This window comes from Oncorhynchus tshawytscha, linkage group LG10 (genome assembly GCF_018296145.1).
Source record: "Oncorhynchus tshawytscha isolate Ot180627B linkage group LG10, Otsh_v2.0, whole genome shotgun sequence".
NCBI classification, from domain to species: domain Eukaryota; kingdom Metazoa; phylum Chordata; class Actinopteri; order Salmoniformes; family Salmonidae; genus Oncorhynchus; species Oncorhynchus tshawytscha.
In genome coordinates, this window is record NC_056438.1 from 76,793,427 (window position 1) to 76,813,432 (window position 20,006).

At 45.3% G+C, this 20,006-nt stretch overlaps 3 protein-coding genes across 3 annotated transcripts; 1 reads left to right on the forward strand and 2 right to left on the reverse strand.

The window, feature by feature from the left end:
* Nucleotides 1-271: 271 nt before the first annotated feature.
* tmem59 (transmembrane protein 59) lies at nt 272-10,883 on the reverse strand. Its single transcript, XM_024436289.2, has 8 exons — nt 10,662-10,883; nt 10,031-10,136; nt 9,037-9,131; nt 8,536-8,688; nt 8,244-8,319; nt 6,356-6,482; nt 6,007-6,124; nt 272-1,517 (listed from the first exon to the last, which is right to left on the reverse strand). Exons 1-8 carry the CDS (start codon nt 10,815-10,817, stop codon nt 1,365-1,367), a joined length of 984 nt encoding a protein of 327 aa, XP_024292057.1. The 5' UTR covers nt 10,818-10,883; the 3' UTR covers nt 272-1,364.
* Nucleotides 10,884-10,928: 45 nt separating this feature from the next.
* Nucleotides 10,929-13,621, forward strand: tceanc2 (transcription elongation factor A (SII) N-terminal and central domain containing 2). The gene is made up of 4 exons (XM_024436290.2): nt 10,929-11,394; nt 11,513-11,654; nt 11,970-12,166; nt 12,451-13,621. The coding sequence occupies exons 1-4, from the start codon at nt 11,296-11,298 to the stop codon at nt 12,637-12,639; spliced, it is 627 nt and encodes a 208-aa protein (XP_024292058.1). The 5' UTR covers nt 10,929-11,295; the 3' UTR covers nt 12,640-13,621.
* Nucleotides 13,622-13,692: 71 nt separating this feature from the next.
* Nucleotides 13,693-19,463, reverse strand: cdcp2 (CUB domain containing protein 2). Its single transcript, XM_024436291.2, has 7 exons — nt 18,981-19,463; nt 16,985-17,332; nt 16,621-16,772; nt 16,220-16,415; nt 14,803-15,156; nt 14,468-14,646; nt 13,693-14,138 (listed from the first exon to the last, which is right to left on the reverse strand). The coding sequence occupies exons 1-7, from the start codon at nt 19,045-19,047 to the stop codon at nt 13,827-13,829; spliced, it is 1,608 nt and encodes a 535-aa protein (XP_024292059.1). The 5' UTR covers nt 19,048-19,463; the 3' UTR covers nt 13,693-13,826.
* Nucleotides 19,464-20,006: the final 543 nt, after the last annotated feature.

The following is a 20,006-nucleotide window of genomic DNA, read 5'->3' on the forward strand; positions in this document are numbered from 1 at the left end:
AGAGACAGAGGGAGCGAGGAGGAAGGAGAGGCCCAGACTAATGAGAGTGAAGAGACAGAGAGAGGGAGGGAGGAGGACAGGGAAATCATTTGTGTGTGACGCAGGCACTTCTTGGATACTTACACCCCTTCCTTCCAAAGTTCTCCTATTGCCATGTTGCTGTGATTTAGAGGATTTAGGACAGACCTAAAGGTCAATATGGTAAACATGACTACAAGTTAAAGTATTTGAAGTATCACGCTGTCAAAATAACATATCGACAAACAGCCGCTTGACTCAATCTTGTTTATTTCAAAACCATTCCTCATCAGGAGAAAAGTAAAGTTACAACTACCCACAGCGCTGTCATGTCTAAAGCAAATCTGAAGTCACATTTATCAGCGTTAATTGTATAATATTTTAAAACAAATCTCTGTTGTGACAAAGAGCTGCTTATAAACAGAAAACCTCCACCCAACCACTACAGATTAAACACAACCACAATAAGTGAAAGGGACAGATACAGCGGTAGTGGTAGATGCACATAGCCCGTTACTGACCCGTGTCATTTCACCAAAATGTATTTAGGGTTTCTACATTCTAAATGAAATCGGCACATAAAACTTGTGCTACATCCCAAAACGCTCCCCATTTCCTTTATAGTGCAGTATTCTTTGACAACAGTATCTAGGGAATAGGGGGCCATTGGGGACTCATGAAGAGAATTCAAACAAAATAATAATTATTCAATAATACATCAAATGAGGGTCTGGAATACACACACCAACAAAGAAAGTCTTCAGAAGCTAATGTAACTGTGCTGCCATCATCGTGATAGTGCATCACTTTATGCCAATTCACAGAACAACAACAAACACCTCCCCAATTCTTATGCCAATCTCTAGAGCTTGAGAGAGGAACAAGACAACAGCCAATACAAAAACAACAAAAAATGTGCTGGAAGCAGTTTTAGACTAAAACGGGTTCTAACAGTGTGAAAAAGTAAGACTGACTTGGGCTTTCTGAACAAAAAAAACTAAAAAAAGGGGGGGCCAGCTTCAGTTTGCAGACCCAGATTAAACCTACTCCTGGACTGAAGAACAAACCTTTCAATGGATACCCAATTCAGCATGCTTTTTCATAAATCTTCTTAGATTTCCTTCCTCAACCTGCACAATCATGTTTCAATTCACTAGTCCGGACCCAGATTAATCGTAGTCTCGAAAATCTCCATAAAAAGGCCTTTTACTCTTAATCATCATCATCTCCCCCCTGTTGGTTTGTAGCCTGGGTAAAGGTCAGGTTGTGTCCTTGCCAGTTTAGGAGTGGCAAGAAGTGGAAAGATAGCACAAACCGACTGGTGCCCAGGCTAGCTGGTTTGATGTTTAGATGTTGGACTGGTCCAGGTTAACTTTGGAAGGGAGGGGTCCAGCCTCCTCCTCCTGCCCAGAGGTGATGATGACCAGAGAGGATGCTGGGTAAGGGGTCAGCAGTTTCTGGTCCTTGGCGTACTCCATGTCTCCATAGATACTCAGTTTCTACAAAAACAAAAGACGTAAAAGTTTGATTTTCAATATTGATAGGGAGACTTTGGTTCTGTCTTGATTGCGATCATGGGGCGGCAGGGTAGCCTAGTGGTTAGAGCGTTGGACTAGTAACCGAAAGGTTGCAAGTTCAAATCCCCGAGCTGACAAGGTACAAATCTGTCGTTCTGCCCCAGAACAGGCAGTTAACCCACTGTTCCTAGGCCGTCATTGAAAATAAGAATTTGTTCTTAACTGACTTGCCTGGTTAAATAAAGGTAACAAAAAAAAACAAAAAAAAGTGTCAATAAACCCTTTCACTAAAACCAGTCAGTTGAACCAACAGGACCCTGAACAGCTTCTACCCTCAAGCCATAAGACTGATAAATAGTTAATACCAAATAGCTACCTGGACTAGGGCTGTTGCGGTGACTATATTCCCACCACACTGGCGGTCACGAGTCGTGACCGTTTAGTCAAGGTTTTTTCCAAGCTCTGATGCTGCTGATGGTCATTAGTAACCTACCAAACTTGCTAACTGCCTGGTACTCAGCACTCTATTGTCCCTCTAAACACTCTGACGTCAATGCAAATGTATTCAAAAATATAATCCAATACTGCATGAGAGTCCATGAGCTATGCAATTGTGAGAAAACAAAGTTGATGGCCTCTTAAAAAGAGGATCCCATCAGCTTTCCATAGGCTAGGCCCACTATAATGATCAACTTTCCTAATATTTAGCAAGACAAAGGAGATGATCGTGGAATACAGGAAAAGATGGACCGAACATGCCTCCATTCACATCGACAGGGCTGTAGTGGAGTCGGTCGAGAGTTTCAAGTTCCTTGGTGTCCACATCACCAACAAACTATCATCGTCCAAACACACCAAGAAAGTCGCGAAGAGTGCACAACAACGCCCGCCCCCAGAAGACTGGAAAAATTTGACATGGTTCCCCAGATCCTCAAAAAGTTATGTAGCTGCACCATCGAGAGCATCCTGACCCGACCGCAAGACGCTACAGAGGGTAATGCGTAAAGCTCAGTACATCACTGGGGCCAAGCTTCCTGTCATCCAGAACCCATATACTATGTTGTCAAAAGACTCCAGTCACCCAAGGCAGACTGTTCTCTCTGCTACTGCACGGCAAGCGGTACCGGAGCACCAAGTCTAGATCCAAAAGGCTCCTTAGCAGCTTCTACCCCCGAAGCCATAAGACTGATGAACAATTAATCAAATGGCATCGCGAACTATTTACGTCGACACCCCCCCCCACACTTTGTTTTTACACTGCTGCTACTCACTGTTAATTATCTATGCATAGTCATGTACACATTATCTTAACTAACCTGTACATACCCTCATTGTTATTTTATTGTGTTACTTTTTTTCCAATTTCATTTCAGTAAATATTTTCTGAAAACCTGCATAGTTGGTTAAGGGCTTGTAACTAAGGGGGGGGGAGGACAGGAGTTTGATATACGGGGGGGGACGGGACGACAGGAGATTGATAGGGGGACGGGGGAGATTGATATGTGGGACGGAAGATTGATATGGGGGACAGGGAGATTGATATAGGGGGGAGGACGGAGATTGATATAGGGGGGGGGGGATGGGGAGATTGATATAGGGGGAAGATTGATACAGGGGGCGGGGATTGATACAGGGGGGAGGGGAGATTGATACGGGGGGGAGGACGGGGGAGATTGATACAGGGGAGGACGGGAGATTGATACAGGGGGGGAGGCAGGGGGGGGAGATTGATACAGGGGGGGAGATACGGGGGATTGATACAGGGGGGGGGATACAGGGGGAGGAGATTGATACGGGGGAGGAGATTGATACGGGGGGAGATTGATACGGGGAGGAGATTGATACGGGGGAGGAGATTGATACAGGTGGGGGGGAGGAGATTGATACAGGGGGGAGGGGAGATTGATACAGGGGGAGGAGATTGATACAGGGGGGGGAGGAGATTGATACAGGGGGGAGGAGATTGATACAGGGGGAGGAGATTGATACAGGGGGGAGGAGATTGATACAGGGGGAGGAGATTGATACAGGGGGGGGGAGGAGATTGATACAGATTGATACAGGGGGAGGAGATTGATACAGGGGGGGAGATTGATACAGGGGGAGGAGATTGATACAGGGGGGGGAGATTGAGATTGATACAGGGGGAGGAGATTGATACAGGGGGGAGGGGATACAGGGGGAGGAGATTGATACAGATTGGGGGAGGAGATTGATACAGGGGGAGGAGATTGATACAGGGGGAGGAGATTGATACAGGGGGAGGAGATTGATACAGGGGGAGGAGATTGATACAGGGGGGGGAGGATACAGGGGGGAGATTGATACAGGGGGAGGGGGGAGGAGATTGATACAGGGGGAGGAGATTGATACAGGGGGAGGAGATTGATACAGGGGAGGGATTGATACAGGGGGAGGAGATTGATACAGGGGAGGGGGAGGAGATTGATACAGATTGGGGGAGGAGATTGATACAGATTGGGGGAGGAGATTGATACAGATTGATACAGGGGGAGGAGATTGATACAGGGGGGGGGAGGGGAGATTGATACAGGGGGAGGAGATTGATACAGGGGGAGGAGATTGATACAGGGGGGGGAGGAGATTGATACAGGGGGAGGAGATTGATACAGGGGGGGGGGGAGGGGGGAGATTGATACAGGGGGGGAGGAGATTGATACAGGGGGGAGGAGATTGATACAGGGGGGAGGAGATTGATACAGGGGGGAGGAGATTGATACAGGGGGGGGGAGATTGATACAGGGGGAGGAGATTGATACAGGGGGGAGATTGATACAGGGGGGAGATTGATACAGGAGATTGGGGGAGGAGATTGATACAGGGGGAGGAGATTGATACAGGGGGGGGGGGGAGATTGATACAGGGGGGGGAGGAGATTGATACAGGGGGGGGAGGAGATTGATACATTGATACAGGGGGAGGAGATTGATACAGGGGGGAGGAGGAGATTGATACAGGGGGAGGAGATTGATACAGGGGGAGGAGATTGATACAGGGGGGGAGGAGATTGATACAGGGGGGGAGATTGATTGATTACAGGGGGAGGAGATTGATACAGGGGGAGGAGATTGATACAGGGGGAGGAGATTGATACAGGGGGAGGAGATTGATACAGGGGGAGGAGATTGATACAGGGGGGAGGAGATTGATACAGGGGGGGATTGGAAACTTATATAGGGGGAGGATAGGAGAGGTTTTAGACAGTACTCCGAAGATCTTTAATATGTGACTTGGAATTCATAAGGACGCACACAGTTACGTCCCCGATGTGTACGTCTTCACTTGTAGCCTACTTCAGAGCCGAGATGCCTGTGAGAAGGACCTCGATCACGTGACGGACATTGGCAAATAAGAATTGAGATATCCGAGAGAGAGCCACGCGAGTGAGGGGTGCTTCGGAGAATGGCGATTGGCAGAGGGGAGAAGGGAATTAGAATTATTCAATTCAACCCAAGCTGCCTTCAGCACACATCCGTGACGGTGAAGGTTCAATTCCGACCCACGCCCTTCTGGCTCAAACAACTCAATCCCCTGATTGACTAGATTTAGTAACACGTTTCAAATACAGTCAGTCCAGGGATATTTTACCCCGACGAATGGTGCTCGTTTGATCAAAATTTGATCAAAGCTGAATCAATGTCTGCAAGATCACAACCATCTCAGTATTCCACCAAACAGAACCAAATAGCATAGCGTTACTGTAAGACAAAAACACCACCACATTCAATCGTGAATGATAATTATTCAACATCTGCATAGTAACCATTTGACGTCAGTCAGTTTCATGGGGATATGCCTTTAGATCTGGTTTAATTATAGTGTTGTTTAAAGTAGCCTACATTGTTGTTTGGAATGACGTTGCCTAAAGTGAGTGAATTTTATAGCAGATGGTGTTAACTGTAGCATAACCTACCTATGTATTTGAGTTATTATAGGATACACCGTGTCAGTTTGTCACTTCCACGAGGTTTGAATAATAGCATGTTCAACTACTTAAGAAATTGGCTCAAATCTAGGTTGCGCCTTTCAAAATTTAGAGAAAATTAACGAATGAAAATAATAAAAAAAATATATATAGATATATATATATATAAATAATAACTTCCCTTATTGACATCTCAAACACCAAACCCTGGCGTGGTCTGCTTGACAAGCGTTCCTGGAAGTCTCGCTATGTTGCGCCCCTGGGTTTAGAAACTATGGTAAGGTACTGCATTGTGTAGCGTACAAAACACCTCTGCCAGCTGCCCCCGGGTGGCGATTCTAAATATTCAATCAAATCCTCCTGTGACGAAATGGGACAAATTCAGATCTGTACCCAGGTTAAGTGGGATTCGTGGGACCAGTGCCGTTGCTAGATCGTCCCTTTATTTATTTTTTGCATTTCTGCAAAGATTTATGGGATTTTAGAATATTACTTCATAATTTTTGACCTAGAGGGAAGAGTTACCTCAGCTGGGACATATTGGTCAACAGCGGTCGCCACAGTAGCACAGCATATCCAGATGAGAACCAGAATAGACAGGATCAGAGTGGTGGTCAGGATCCAGCCTGGGAGCCAGGGGTTCCTGGAGAGAGGGATGTCAGATACACATCAATGAGTCATTCAAATCAGGAGCTCAGTGTTTTTCCATAAACAATTCCTTCTTTACATCTTAGGTTAATCTTCAGTATATAAACCGTGGACTCTATTTTAGCACCCTGAACTTCGCCTCCTGCTTCCTCAGCTGTATTGTCTGAATAACCTACCCATCTAAACCGAATAGTTTGCGTAGAAGACGCATCCTGTGATAACTGACCTGGAGAGACAGCTGAAGAGGTTGTAGTTGTCCTCGTTGATGCTGCGGTCCACATACATGTCCCTGTCCCTCTCCTGGACGAAACTACGCTGGTAGTCCTTGTACACCGGGCTACCAAGGCCAGGATCTGGAGCGGGAGAGACGGACATGTTTCCTTACCAATTGTGTGTTGTTGTTTTTTTTGCATTACACAGTAAACATTGTGATTGTGTAACAGTTCATACGTAAATACTAAATGCACACAAAGCATTGTTTGTTTTTCCAGTTTGTCAACTTGATAAATATATATATATATTTTAATCAAATTTTAAAATCAGCTGAGTACACATATTTTACAAATGTTATCGCAGGTGAAGTGAAATGCTTATGTTTCTAGCACCAACCGTGCAGCATACCTAACAATACACACAAATCCCCAAAATTAAGAAATATCAGAACAAGCCATGTCAGTCCAGAACACTACATGGCAAAAAGTATGTGGACACCTGCTCTGTCGAACACCTCATTGCAAAATCATGAGCATTAATATGGAGTTGCCCCGCCCCCCACCCCCTGTTCGTCGGGAGCTTCATGGGTTTCCATGGCCAAACAGCTGCACACAAGCCTAAGATCACCTTGCGCAATGCCAAGCTCCGGCTGTAGTGGTGTAAAGCTCACTGCCATTGGACTCTGGAGCTGTGGAAACGCATTCTCTGGAGTGATGAATCATGCTTTCACCATCTGGCAGTCCAACGGACAAATCTGGGTTCGGCGGATGCCAGGAGAACGCCACCTGCTCCAATGCATACTGCCAACATTAAAGTTTGGTGGAGGAGGAAAAATGGTCTTGGGCTGTTTTTCATGGTTCAGATTAGGTCACTTAGTTCCAGTGAAGGGAAATCTTAACACTACAGCATACAATGACATTCTAGACCATTCTGTGCTTCCATCTTTGGGGCAACAGTTTGGGGAAGGCCCTTTCCTGTTTCAGCATGACAATGCCCTCGTGCACAAAGCGAGGTCCATACAGAAATGGTTTATCGAGATCAGTGTGGAAGAACTTGACTGGCCTGCACAGAGCCCTGACCTCAACCCCATCGAACACCTTTGGGATGAATTGGATTGCAGACTGTGATCCAGGCCTAATCGCCCAACAGTCTCTGACCTCACTAATGCTTGTGGTTGAATGGATGCAAGTCCCCCCGCAGCAATGTTCCAACCTCTAGTGGAAAACCTTCCCAGAAGAGTGGAGGCTTTTATAGCAGAAAAGGTGGGACCAACTCCATATTAATGCCCATGATTCTGGGATGAGATGTTCAACAAGTAGGCGTCCACCTAATTCGTTCATGATATAGATATATAATGATGTGTATATACAGTATATTAATATAAAATAGGTGTGTACAGCAGTAGCTATATAGGATGAACCTTGACTAGAATACAGTATACATATAAAGTGGGTAAAACAGTATGTAAACATTATTGAAGTGAATTGTGTCCAATGACTATGTACATGTACACAGAGTGTACAACACATTAGGAACACCTGCTCTTTTCATAACATAGACTGACTAGGTGAAAGCTACGATCCCTTATTGATGTCACTGGTTTCCTGTGTGTATCAACAATGGTCCACCACACAAAGGACATCCAACAAACTTGATTCAACTGCGGGAAGTATTGGAATCAACATGGGCCAGCATAGACTGCATAGACACTTTCGACGCGTTGTAGTGTCCATGCACCGATGAATTGAGGCTGTTCTGAAGAGAGTTCAACTATTAGGAAAGGTGTCCTAATGTTTTGTACACTCAGGGTATATGTACATAGGGCAGCAGTCTCTAGGGTTCAGGGTAGAGTACCGGATGGTAGCCGGCTAGTAACTGTGAATATGATAAAGAGGACTTACATCTCTTCTGTGGTTCTCCCCTGACATCCTCTTTCTGGAGCTCAAATGCAGGAATAAACTGGATCTGTGGTTCAGTCTGTCAAAAAACAAAATGACATACTCAAGTTACCCAACAATTACTTTGATAAAAGGTCAATTGTTTGGTAACTTATGTTAGTTAAATAAAGGTTAAATACAAATATATATATTTTTTTAAACTACTCAAGTTCCGTTAGTCAATTAGTGGCAATGTGCAACAGGAAGTGATAAACAATTGAAGTCGCTCCACAAAAAAAAAAAAAAAATACACTACCTGGAAGATGACCAGCTTCCCGTCGTCAGCCTGGAGGTAGAAGGTCCAAGAGGAGGAGATTAAGCTGTGGGCCTGACTCATGACATCATCCCAGAACCCTCTCACCAGAGTCAAAGGGTACAGCAGGTGGATACGGGGCATCATGGCCAGCAACTGGAGGATGATAGTATTATGGGGTCAAGGGTCAAACACACATCCCTTGTTCATGGGGTCAGGTAGGAATCACATATCTGGGACCAGGCAATGTTTGTGCTTTTTTTGGACAAATGTTATGGTCAATGGTGCAAGACTTGCCTATATAGCACAAATAGATCTGGGACCAGGCTCCTCACACACACACACACACTTGGTTAACAACATTTATATTCCAATAGGCTGTCTCCAGTTTTTTGTCCTCCATATCATCCAGTTCACCAACTATATTTCTGTTGTCAATATCAGTCTTCAACAAAACAATGGCAGTCACTTGAGTGTGTTTGAGGGAGCGGTGTAGAACACTACCTGCTCTTGTCTTTGTTCAGCAAACGGTAGCTGACTCTGGCAGCCCAGGTTACAGGCATACTGCTCCTCTGACTGGCTGTACGCTTCATGACAAGCTGGGGAGAATCAGGAAGTAAAAAAATAAAACAGGTTACAGGCAGATCAGATAACACTCGTCTCGTGGAACCAGAAGACTGTCTAAATGGTGTAATTTTAACTAATTCAAATGAAGAACTATAGGTGGTCGTCTATAATTTAGTCAGACATTGCAGGGACACATGATTGGGTATATCATGACGAATTCAAATCGATTGAGGCTGTTCTGGGGGTAAAAGGGGGGTGCAATTTAATTGTAGGAAAGGTGTTCCTAATGTTTGGTATACTCAATGTACGTTGTAACTTGTCACTATGTTGTTTTCTGAATCAAAATGGGGTAGTGGGCGTGGCCAATGGCACTGTCCTCTTGGCCCAGACACATTTTGGGAGGGGCAGAGAGAGAATTTTATAGTTTTAAAGCTAATTTCCTGCCATTCTAAACATTTTGTCATGGCTTATGCCGTGTTCTTAGGCTATCTGAGTAACTAAGATGATAACAAAATCAATGCGGGCCCCCAAGCCATGACATTTAAAAAAAAAAAAAAAAAGGTTTAGATTCTTCGACAAGGACACCCTGATTATTATTGTATTGATGACATTACGAACACTGATTCTGTAGCAGCTTGAAAAGTCACTGTCTTTTGGTTTGACTTCGTACAAGCCTCTCAAGCTGATGTTTAGGGAACATTTGGTACTTTCTGATTAGAATATAAAGGGCCTGTTTCCAAGAGGCCCATTAGACATTTTATTTGCCTGCCTTCTTTCTTTCTCCCTCCCTGAAATCTTGTAATAAAGCTTTTGGTTCAACTGTAAACTGCCTTTACAATAGTATTATCTGTTTTCTGCACATGAGTCTATATACTTAGTACTGGTCATGTTGCTAGCTATCTGTTTTGAAGACATTGCATGAGAATCTTACTGGAGTCACACTCGACTTTAGTTTGGTTCAGATCCTCGCTGTCGCCCACGAACTGGCAAATGGAGAACAGGCGACAACCTCTCTGGCAGGCGTACAGTTCCTCCTCCTACAAACACAGACATGAACAGGACTGAACCAGTATCTTTGTCTCTCTCTAACGCTCAGAAAGCTCCGATTCAAACTCCCATTTACCAGCTCCGCAAGAGTTACGTCAAAAGTACGTTCATTTCGCTGAGCAACTACTGTAATCTACATTTTAAACATTACTCCCGTCACGGTCGCTACGTACTTCTCAAAAATGTCGTACTAAAAATGTAACGTTAAGATACAAACAATCGAGGGTAAAATAAATAAAAAGCTCACTCGGCACCTCCAATCTGAATCACTCATTACAGCCATGCACAGGACAGGAGTGTACAACAGCTCAATACGCCGTAGGTGCCACAGAGTCCTTTTTCGGTTGCTGAATGACAGTTTAGCTTATCCAGCTTTTTTTTGGTGCACCGTTAAGTAGACTTGCTTAGCTAGCAAAACGGCTAACGTTACTAGCAAAACGGCTAACGTTGCTAGCAAAACGGCTAACGTTGCTAGCAAAACGGCTAACGTTACTAGCTAGCTTGCAGCAACTCACCCGAGGATATGTGTGCAAACTGTAAGTCATTTGACATGTCTTATGGCAAGACGCAGTATTTCCCAAAACTCCATCAAAAACATCGGCAGTTGCCGAGGTGTATGCGAGCACGAAGCACAGACTCACGAACACACGAAAGGACTTCAATGCCCTCATTTTAGCCTGCTACGAAAAATCCCAACAAACAACAAGCGAGTGCTCCTTCTTCTTCCTCGTTCGTGGAAATCTCGCGAGAATAAAATCATGATTCGGGATGTTTGGGTCGTGGATGTTACAACTAGTCCCTAGCGGCGCAGATTTCAAAGAGAAAATAAAAGTCCACCAATCTTCTTGAAGCGTTTTTATTTTATTTTTACAACATACGGGGATAATACTAGAAAACACTCTGAATTTTGAGCTATTTACGCATTTTCAATGCCACTGAAATCGATCTACCCCTAGGAGTACGTGAACTCGCGCCGCTTAGTTAAGACGCTTGTCAACCGAACAAAAAAACTCGCTTTTTTTCGCAGGAGAACAAGTATTTGGAAGAGTTGTTTTCCCTGTTCGTTTACGAACTCTTCATAATGATTACAAATAAAATACTATATCGATGATCGACCCCCATCCATAAATAAATCCAAGACCTTGGAAAATGGACAAATTCGTGGTGCGTCTACCAAACGGGGAAGTACCCAAGGAAACGAAGGATAAAGAAAAGGTGTATCGACAAGCAACTATTGAGTCTCTACGTGTAAGTGTGTGTTACCAACCGCTTCTCAAGTCAAACATGATATGATATTGTGCACTTAGGCCTGCCTAATAAACATGCGTACATAACACATCTATGATCTGTCTTCCTTTCCTACCAGAGAGTGGTGGTGATTGAAGACATTGAAAGGTACAAGTCCATGCTGGAACTGCCTGGCCAGACCAAGGAGAATCTGCTACTAGCCCTGGCAGAGCTCAACAAGAAGATGCCGTCCAAGGAGGTGCTCAAGTCAACCAGAATAGGTAAGGGAGAAGTCCAACAACCCTGTTGCCATTGGGAAGCTTCACTTGAGGTAATCACACAAACTGGAAGGAGCCTCATTCCTTAGTTCTCTTTTAGCACACTGTCTGTGAACTTGGATCATGGCATTGCTTCCCTCCCCATTCACTTAATCTATCAAAACAGTCTAGTAGTGTATTCATTCATTTCCTAAAAACCTACACCTGTTAAAAGTTTGTCTTCTATGTTCAGTTCATCTCATTCTGGTACACAAATACAACCGAACACAGTCAACACACACACTCACAGATAACTCCGCTCGTCTCTTTCTCTCTTAGGCCACACTGTTAACAAGATGCGTAAGCATCACCCCGACCCTGAGGTGAGTTCCCTAGCGGCTGAAGTGTACACTGTATGGAGGCGCTTCATTGAAGAGCACTCCAACAAGCCCTCCATAGAAGTACGCTGTGACAAGCAGACTGAGGGACTGAGGAACAACGCCAGGAGAATGTTGTCTGAAGCTCTGGAAGTGGAGGTGAGGGGGCTTTACTGTGTGTTGGGACTGTCAATACACCAATCTCTCTCTTTCTCTCACTGTCTCGTTGTCTCTCTTCCTTTCTGTCTCTTTGTCTCTTCCTTTCTCTGTCTCACTCTCTCTGCCTGTGTCTCTTGCTCTGTCCCTTGGTCTCGGTGTCTCTTGCTCTGTCTTTGGGAGAACACATACACAGAACACATACTCACAGAACACAAATTTCTGTTGGACATTCAAGAACATTGGACAATATAGTAATCTCCCTCTCATTATATGTGATCTATTAGACAGACAGTGGTCTGGTGGAGAACATAGAGAGAGAGGTGTTCCACCAGAGTTCTCGGCTAGTCAGCGGCTCCTACAGACGAACTATCAGGAAGCTGGTCTTCGCCCTCAAACACCAGCCAGAGGTCAGGGGTCAAGTCAAGGAGAGTAAGATCCCAGTAAACCAGCTGGTGTCCACCCACAAGAAGTAAATGCACTCTGTTCAGAACCTTCTCTGTGGTAAAAATATCTTAAAGGGTTCTTTGTGGGTGAAAGGGTTCCACCTAGAACTATATACACACACACACACACACACACACTGTACCGGTCGAATGTTTGGACACACCTACACATTCCAGGGTTTTTATTTATATTGTAGAATAATAGTGAAGACATCAAAACTATGAAATAACACATGAAATCATGTAACAAAAAAAGTGTTAAACAAATCAAGAATGCCAACAGTGTGCAGAGCTGTCATCAAGGCTAATGGTGGCTACTACGAAGAATCTCATATGTTTCACACCTTTTTTGGTTACTACATGATTCGATGTGTTATTTCATGCTTTTGAAGTCTTCACTATTATTCTACAATGTAAAAAATTAAGAATAACCTTTGAATGAGTAGTGTCCAAAAGTTTGACTGGTACTGTATGTATGTATGTATATGTGTATAATATATATATATTATTCATTCAAAGCGTGTAGTCAAACCTAACAAGTAGCTGGCTAACCCCAATCCAGCTGCAGAAGACTGTTGAAGTGTTTGAGATCGACTCTGTTGCGGTCGGACTGAGCAGAATCACTGCTCTACAAAGCAACCCAAAATAAAGAATCAGATTCTGTGATCAAGATCGGGGGATTCTGAACCTCGCTTTGCTCAAATGGATCTACTCAAACATGTTGGTAGCTAAACCCAGACCCATGAGACCTGCTGCAAAGGAAGACTGCGACATGCCAATTGTTTCTGGACTGGTGCTTTAGAATTTTTTTTTTTTTAAAGCTGGTCTCCAATCACAAGAAGAAGCTGGGACATTCTGGCAAATACTGGATTGGTGCCTTTTTCTAAAATGGTGAAAGACAGTTGGCGCACACGGTCATTAATTGTATGAATTAGGCCTACCTCTTTTAATTGAGCTGTTTTGTATTCATCTTAGATTTTATATGTTGAAGTAAATCAAATGTTGATCTCTGCCTGTGTTTTTATTGAATGTCGTTATGAATGTCAAGAGTGGCGACAATATTAAATAATTGTTTTGGTACAATTGAAATGAGCAATATAGACATTTTATTATAAAAATAAATCTGTCAGTTTTCATTATAAACCTCAACATGTCCTGGCTCACAGACTGCATCGCCCACCTCTGCCCTCTTCTCCCTCCTCGTACCCCCATCTCTACTAAAGCAGTACCAGCCAGATTACAGCGATCACCATCAGTACAACAGCCAGCACACAGATGCTAATAAACACTATATCACTGGGGTCGTGAGGCTCTGGGTCTGCCTCCTTCCCTCCTCCTCCCCCAGACCCTTCTGCTTGGCGTCGGGCCAGCTCGTTCATCCTCTGGCGCTCCTCGGCTGAGACAATGTGAATGGTGGCCATCTTGCGCTGGGCGTCGCACTGTACCTCGTACTCCTGGATGCTCCTCCCCTTCCCGTCGGAGAAGTCGATGTAGAGAGTGTTCACCAGCATGGTGATGTTACGCCGTGGCTGGTCAGGGGTTAGAGGTTAAGGGTCAGGGTTATACAGATGGACAACAAACAGACAACATATGCTTGTGACCATGTGGGATCAAATCCCGGTCCCACTGCTATTTTGTCACATCCTCTAGTATCCTTAATTCCCTTACACACTGTCCTGATGCTTCAATAAAATGGACAAATGAAGAAGAAAAATGAAACCGCTATAAACTGGCGTCATTATCATGCCCGTCTCTACCTACTAGGCACAGATGACAATTCAACGTCTATTCCACGTTGGCTCAATGCAATTGAATTAAAATGGAAACAATTTGAATCAACCAGTGGGTAGTTCGTTACCTGGCCTGCAGTGCCACATTTTTCGAAACGTGCCAGTATCTTATAGGTGGTAGGTGTCAGCTGGGCGGGACATGAGCGGTCCCCCAGATAGATACTCTCACGTTCCAGCCCAGGCAGTGACTGCTGGGAGATGTGGATGGTAAACTCTGTCCTCGTACAGCTGATGTTAACTGGTACCACTGGGATTGGCGGTGGAGACATAACACAAGCACGAACACACACACACACACACACACACGTTTGTAATTGCATTTGTCTCTTGAATGATTTAAACAAGTATAAAGTTGATAGTTTGGATAACTTTCGGCCAGCTGTGCTTCAGTTCAGACACTCACCTCCAACATAGGAAGCAGAGAACCCTTTATAAGCATAGTTCCTGTCTGTACTGAGAACCACCAGCATGTTGTTGCTCTTAGAGATCAAAGACCCGGGTTGTTCCGAGCCACACCATCGCCCTAGCAACGGGGCTGTCTCCCTGCTCCCATCATGCACAGCTACAGAGTCATAGTCACACTCGTCTGATAGGCTGTTCCTGTCCTCCAGCTCCATAGCGTTGAAGAACAGTTTGATGCGGTAGCCCGCGGCCAGGTTGATGGTCCAGTGACAGTTGATGTTGTTTGGGTAGATGTTAGGGTAGTGGGGGCTGGTGAAATTCGCACTTGGTACAAACAGCACCTGCTGGCATTCACCTGTCAGACAGATGTACATACGAGGAAAAACAGGGTTGTCTTAAGTAGGTCACACAGCAGCCAAAATGTGACAAAAAATGTGTTGTTAGTACCTTCCTGTTTCAAAACATTTTCTCCCTACCGAATACAGTCCTGGTGTCAGTGAATGTGCAGTTTAATCCCTCCCCATGGACTTCAGTATAGTACAAGACAGTTTAATCCCTTCCCGTGGGCCTTGGTATAGTACAAGACAGTTGAATCCCTCCCTGTGGACCTCAGTATAGTACAGGACAGTTTAATCCCTCCCGTGGGCCTCAGTATAGTACAGGACAGTTTAATCCCTCCCCGTGGGCCTCAGTATAGTACAGGACAGTTTAGTCCCTCCCCGTGGGCCTCAGTATAGTACAGGACAGTTTAGTCCCTCCCCGTGGGCCTCAGTATAGTACAGGACAGTTTAGTCCCTCCCCATGGGCCTCAGTATAGTACAGGACAGCCATGAGGGAGTGATTTAGCCACGAGGGAGTGATTTAGCCATGAGGGAGTGATTTAGTGATCTGTAAACCCGTAGTACACGACTCCCAGCAGTGATCTGTAAACCCGTAGTGCACGACTCCCAGCAGTGATCTGTAAACCCGTAGTGCACGACTCCCAGCAGTGATCTGTAAACCCGTAGTACACGACTCCCAGCAGTGATCTGTAAACCCGTAGTGCACGACTCCCAGCAGTGATCTGTAAACCCGTAGTGCACGACTCCCAGCAGTGATCTGTAAACCCGTAGTACACGACTCCCAGCAGTGATCTGTAAACCCGTAGTACACGACTCCCAGCAGTGATCTGTAAACCCGTAGTACACGACTCCCAGCAGTGATCTGTAAACCCGTAGTACACGACTCCCAGCAGTGATCTGTAAACCCGTAGTACACGACTCCCAGCAGTGATCTGTAAACCCGTAGTGCACGACTCCCAGCAGTGATCTGTAAACCCGTAGTACACGACTCCCAGCAGTGATCTGTAAACCCGTAGTGCACGACTCCCAGCAGTGATCTGTAAACCCGTAGTGCACGACTCCCAGCATCCTACCTACCGGAGTAGTAGTAAGCCTTGAACCCTCGTCCCCCGATGTTGAAGTCAGACTTGAACACCACCAGCAGCTGGTTGGAGGTAGTAACAATTTTAGGAGGTGTCTCCCCTCCACAGTAGTTCCCCAGGTGTCTGTGGGTGACGGTGGGGCCGTCGAAGAGAGCCACGAAGTCAAAATTACAGCCCTCGTTGTTCTCCAGCTGGAGTGAATGAATTACATTTTTATTTTGTCACGTCATATTTATGACCCATTCGGGATACTTAGAAACTTCCAGTATGTGCATCCCAATTGGCTCCTTATTCCCCATATAGTGCCCGGGCTCTGGCCCAAAGTAGTGAACTATATAGATTAAATTGGGTACCATTTGGGATGCATCGATTGTCTTTACATGTTAGAGAACGTACCTGGAAGTCGAGGAAGACCAGACTGACCACGCTGCGGTTGGATACATGGATCGCCCAGGAACAGTCGGCGTTGTTGCTGTACTGGGTATCTGGACTGTAGCCGGGGCTGGAGATGATGCCAGACAGACCGGTTAGGACCCCACCACACATGTCTGGTGGGAGAGAGAGAGAGAGAGAGAGAGAGACAGGGTGTGCAGGATTTTGTTCCAGCCCAGCTCTAAGTTAAAACACCTGATTCAACTACTCAAAGGCCTTGTCTTGTTCCTAGTTGTGGGTACTGTGAGGTTTGAGTGGCTGTACTCAGAAAAGCCATACATGCATATCAATGGCTTTGGTTATCCTGTGTGAGAATGTAAAAGCTCACCTTTCCTGTAGCTCACAGAGAACCCTCTGTGAGTCACATGACGATCGGAGTGGAAAATGAGCGACATAACATTCCAGGAGGAGGTGAACTGAGGAGGGGACATGACACCACAGAATGTCCCCAGTAGGTTCCCCTCATCCTCGGATACACCGTTATAGATCTTGATGTGGTCATAGGAGCAGGTGACGTGATACTCCAACTCAAAGTCGTGGAAGGTGAGCAGGACGGAGGACCCCTCGGCCACTACAATCAGCCACACACACTCCATGTTGTACGGGTACAGACCTGGGTAGTTGGGGCTGGAGATGTTGCCGGAAGAGGCAGAGAGGATCCCACCACATTTCACCCCTTGGTGAAATATAAGTTAGATGAGTAAAAGGTATAGTATTATAGATTATATATATTTTTTTATATATAGTGTAGACTGAGGGTTTTGTAAAAGTTTTGTCATTAGTTTACTGTTATGTATTAGTTTATAATTTACACATTAGTAACAGTTACTTACAACACATATACAGTGCATTCAGAAAGTATTCAGACCCCATGACTTTTTCCACATTGTTACGTTACAACCGTATTCTAAAATGGATTTAAATATTTTTTTCCCCCTCATCCATCTACACACAATACCCTATAATGACAAAAGAAAAAACAGGTTTTTATACATTTTTCAAAATCTATAAAAAAAATTAAAATAACATTTACATAAGTATTCAGACCCTTTACTCAGAACATTGTTGAAGCACCTTTGGCAGCGATTACAGCCTCAAGTCTTCTTGGGTATGACACTACAAGCTTGGAACACCTGTATTTGGGGAGTTTCTCCCATTCCTCTCTGCAGATCCTCTCAAGCTCTGTCAGGTTGGATGGGGAGTGTCGCTGCACAGCTATTTTCAGGTCTCTCCAGAGATGTTAAATCAGGTTCAAGTCCGGGCTCTGGCTGGGCCACTAAAGGACATTCAGAGATGTGTCCCGAAGGTTTTCATCAATGATCTCTCTGTACTTTGCTCTGTTCATCTTTGCCACAATCCTGACTAGTCTCCCAGTCCCTGAAAAATATCCCCACAGCGTGATGCTGCCACCACCATGCTTCACCGTAGGGATCGTGCCAGGTTTCTTCTAGACTTGACGCTTGGCATTCAGGCCAAAGAGTTCAATCTTGGTTTCATCAGACCAGAGAATATTGTTTCTCGTGGTCTGAGAGTCTTTGGTTGCCTTTTGGCAAACTCCAAGCGGGCTGTCAAGCGCCATTTACTGAGGAGTGGCTTCTGTCTGGCCACTCTACCGTAAAGGCCTGATTGGTGGAGTGCTGCAGAAATGGCTGTCCTTCTGGAAGGTTCTCCCATCTCCACAGAGGAACTCTAGAGCTCTGTCACAGTGACCATCATGTTCTTGGTCACCTCCCTGACTAAGGCCCTTCTCCCCCGAGGGAGACCTTCAATGCTGCATAAATGTTTTTGGTACCCTTCCCCAGATCTGTGCCTCGACACAATCCTGTCTCTGAGCTCTGTGGACAATTCCTTCGACATAGCTTGGTTTTTGCTCTGACATGCACTGTCAACTGTGGGACCTTATATAAACAGCTGTGTGCCTTTCCAAATCATGTCCAATCAATTGAATTTACCACAAATAGACTACAATCAAGTTGTAGAAACATCTCAAGGATGATCAATGGAAACAGGATGCACCTGAGCTCAATTTCGAGTCTCAATGCAAAGGATCTGAATACTTAGGTAAATAAGGTATTTCTGGTTTTAATTTGTAACACATTTGCAAAGATTTTTATTTTTAAAACATGTTTTTCACTTTGTTATTATGTGGTATAGTGTGTCGATTGCTGATATATATATATATATATATAATTTGAATAAGGCTGTAATATAAAAAAAAAAGTGAAAAAGTTAAGGTCTGAATACTTCCCGAAGGCTCTGTGAGCGTTGTAACTGAATTTGCTGAGGCAAATGTTATAGCAATATATTAAATGGAAAAAGCTCACCTTTCTTAGAAACAGCCTTGCCAACAACCAACAGTAAATAAAAGAGTATATCCATCCTAAAAGTCATGTTGTTGTTATCGTTTGTTGTCACACTTCAAATAGGATTACAAAGCCAATGGCAATACAAATAAATAGAAAAACAAGAGCAAAGTCCTGTCACCACAGCCCTGGGATGATGGCAGAGGTGGGAGAAACTGGAATAGGATCTTGGCGGAGGAACCCGATATGTTGGGTATATCGAGTGAACAAGTGGCAAAGGTGGCTTGTCAGGGCTCCGTATGGAAAGATGGGATAAATTAGTCATGACGGTGTCACACGCTCACACTGGACACCATGCAGCTGCTATGGAGTTTATAAAGGAGACGGCACCAGGATGGAGGACACTTCATCCCTCTATCACAAAAACAAATGTGGGTGGGGAGATGGGGGTTCACTGAGGGGAGGGAGAGATGGGGGTTCACTGAAGGGGAGGGAGAGATGGGGGTTCACTGAGGGGAGGGAGAGAGATGGGGTTCACTGAGGGAGAGATGGGGGTTCACTGAGGGGGGAGGGGAGAGATGGGGGTTCACTGAGGGGAGGGAGAGATGGGGGTTCACTGAGGGGGGGGAGAGATGGGGGTTCACTGAAGGGGAGGGAGAGATGGGGGTTCACTGAAGGGGAGGGAGAGATGGGGGTTCACTGAGGGGGAGGGAGAGAGATGGGGTTCACTGAGGGAGAGATGGGGTTCACTGAGGGGGAGGGAGAGAGATGGGGGTTCACTGAGGGGGGAGAGATGGGGGTTCACTGAGGGGAGGGAGAGATGGGGGTTCACTGAGGGGAGGGGAGAGATGGGGTTCACTGAGGGAGAGATGGGGGTTCACTGAGGGGGAGGGAGAGAGATGGGGGTTCACTGAGGGGAGGGAGAGATGGGGGTTCACTGAGGGGGAGGGAGAGATGGGGGTTCACTGAGGGGGAGGGAGAGAGATGGGGGTTCACTGAGGGGGAGGGAGAGAGATGGGGTTCACTGAGGGAGAGGGAGAGATGGGG

Coding starts and splice junctions, on each gene's coding strand:
- cdcp2 (XM_024436291.2), bottom strand. CDS start 19,047: ATGACTTTTAGGATGGATATACTCTTTTATTTACTGTTGGTTGTTGGC. Junction 16,416..16,620: donor TGGTCTTCCTCGACTTCCAG/GTACGTTCTCTA, acceptor CATTCACTCCAG/CTGGAGAACAACGAGGGCTG. Junction 14,139..14,467: donor AATGTGGCACTGCAGGCCAG/GTAACGAACTAC, acceptor ACCCCTGACCAG/CCACGGCGTAACATCACCAT.
- tceanc2 (XM_024436290.2), top strand. CDS start 11,296: ATGGACAAATTCGTGGTGCGTCTACCAAACGGGGAAGTACCCAAGGAA. Junction 11,395..11,512: donor CAACTATTGAGTCTCTACGT/GTAAGTGTGTGT, acceptor CTTTCCTACCAG/AGAGTGGTGGTGATTGAAGA. Junction 11,655..11,969: donor GCTCAAGTCAACCAGAATAG/GTAAGGGAGAAG, acceptor TTTCTCTCTTAG/GCCACACTGTTAACAAGATG.
- tmem59 (XM_024436289.2), bottom strand. CDS start 10,817: ATGAGGGCATTGAAGTCCTTTCGTGTGTTCGTGAGTCTGTGCTTCGTG. Junction 9,132..10,030: donor TAAAGTCGAGTGTGACTCCA/GTAAGATTCTCA, acceptor GATTCTCCCCAG/CTTGTCATGAAGCGTACAGC. Junction 6,125..6,355: donor CTCTTCAGCTGTCTCTCCAG/GTCAGTTATCAC, acceptor CCCTCTCTCCAG/GAACCCCTGGCTCCCAGGCT.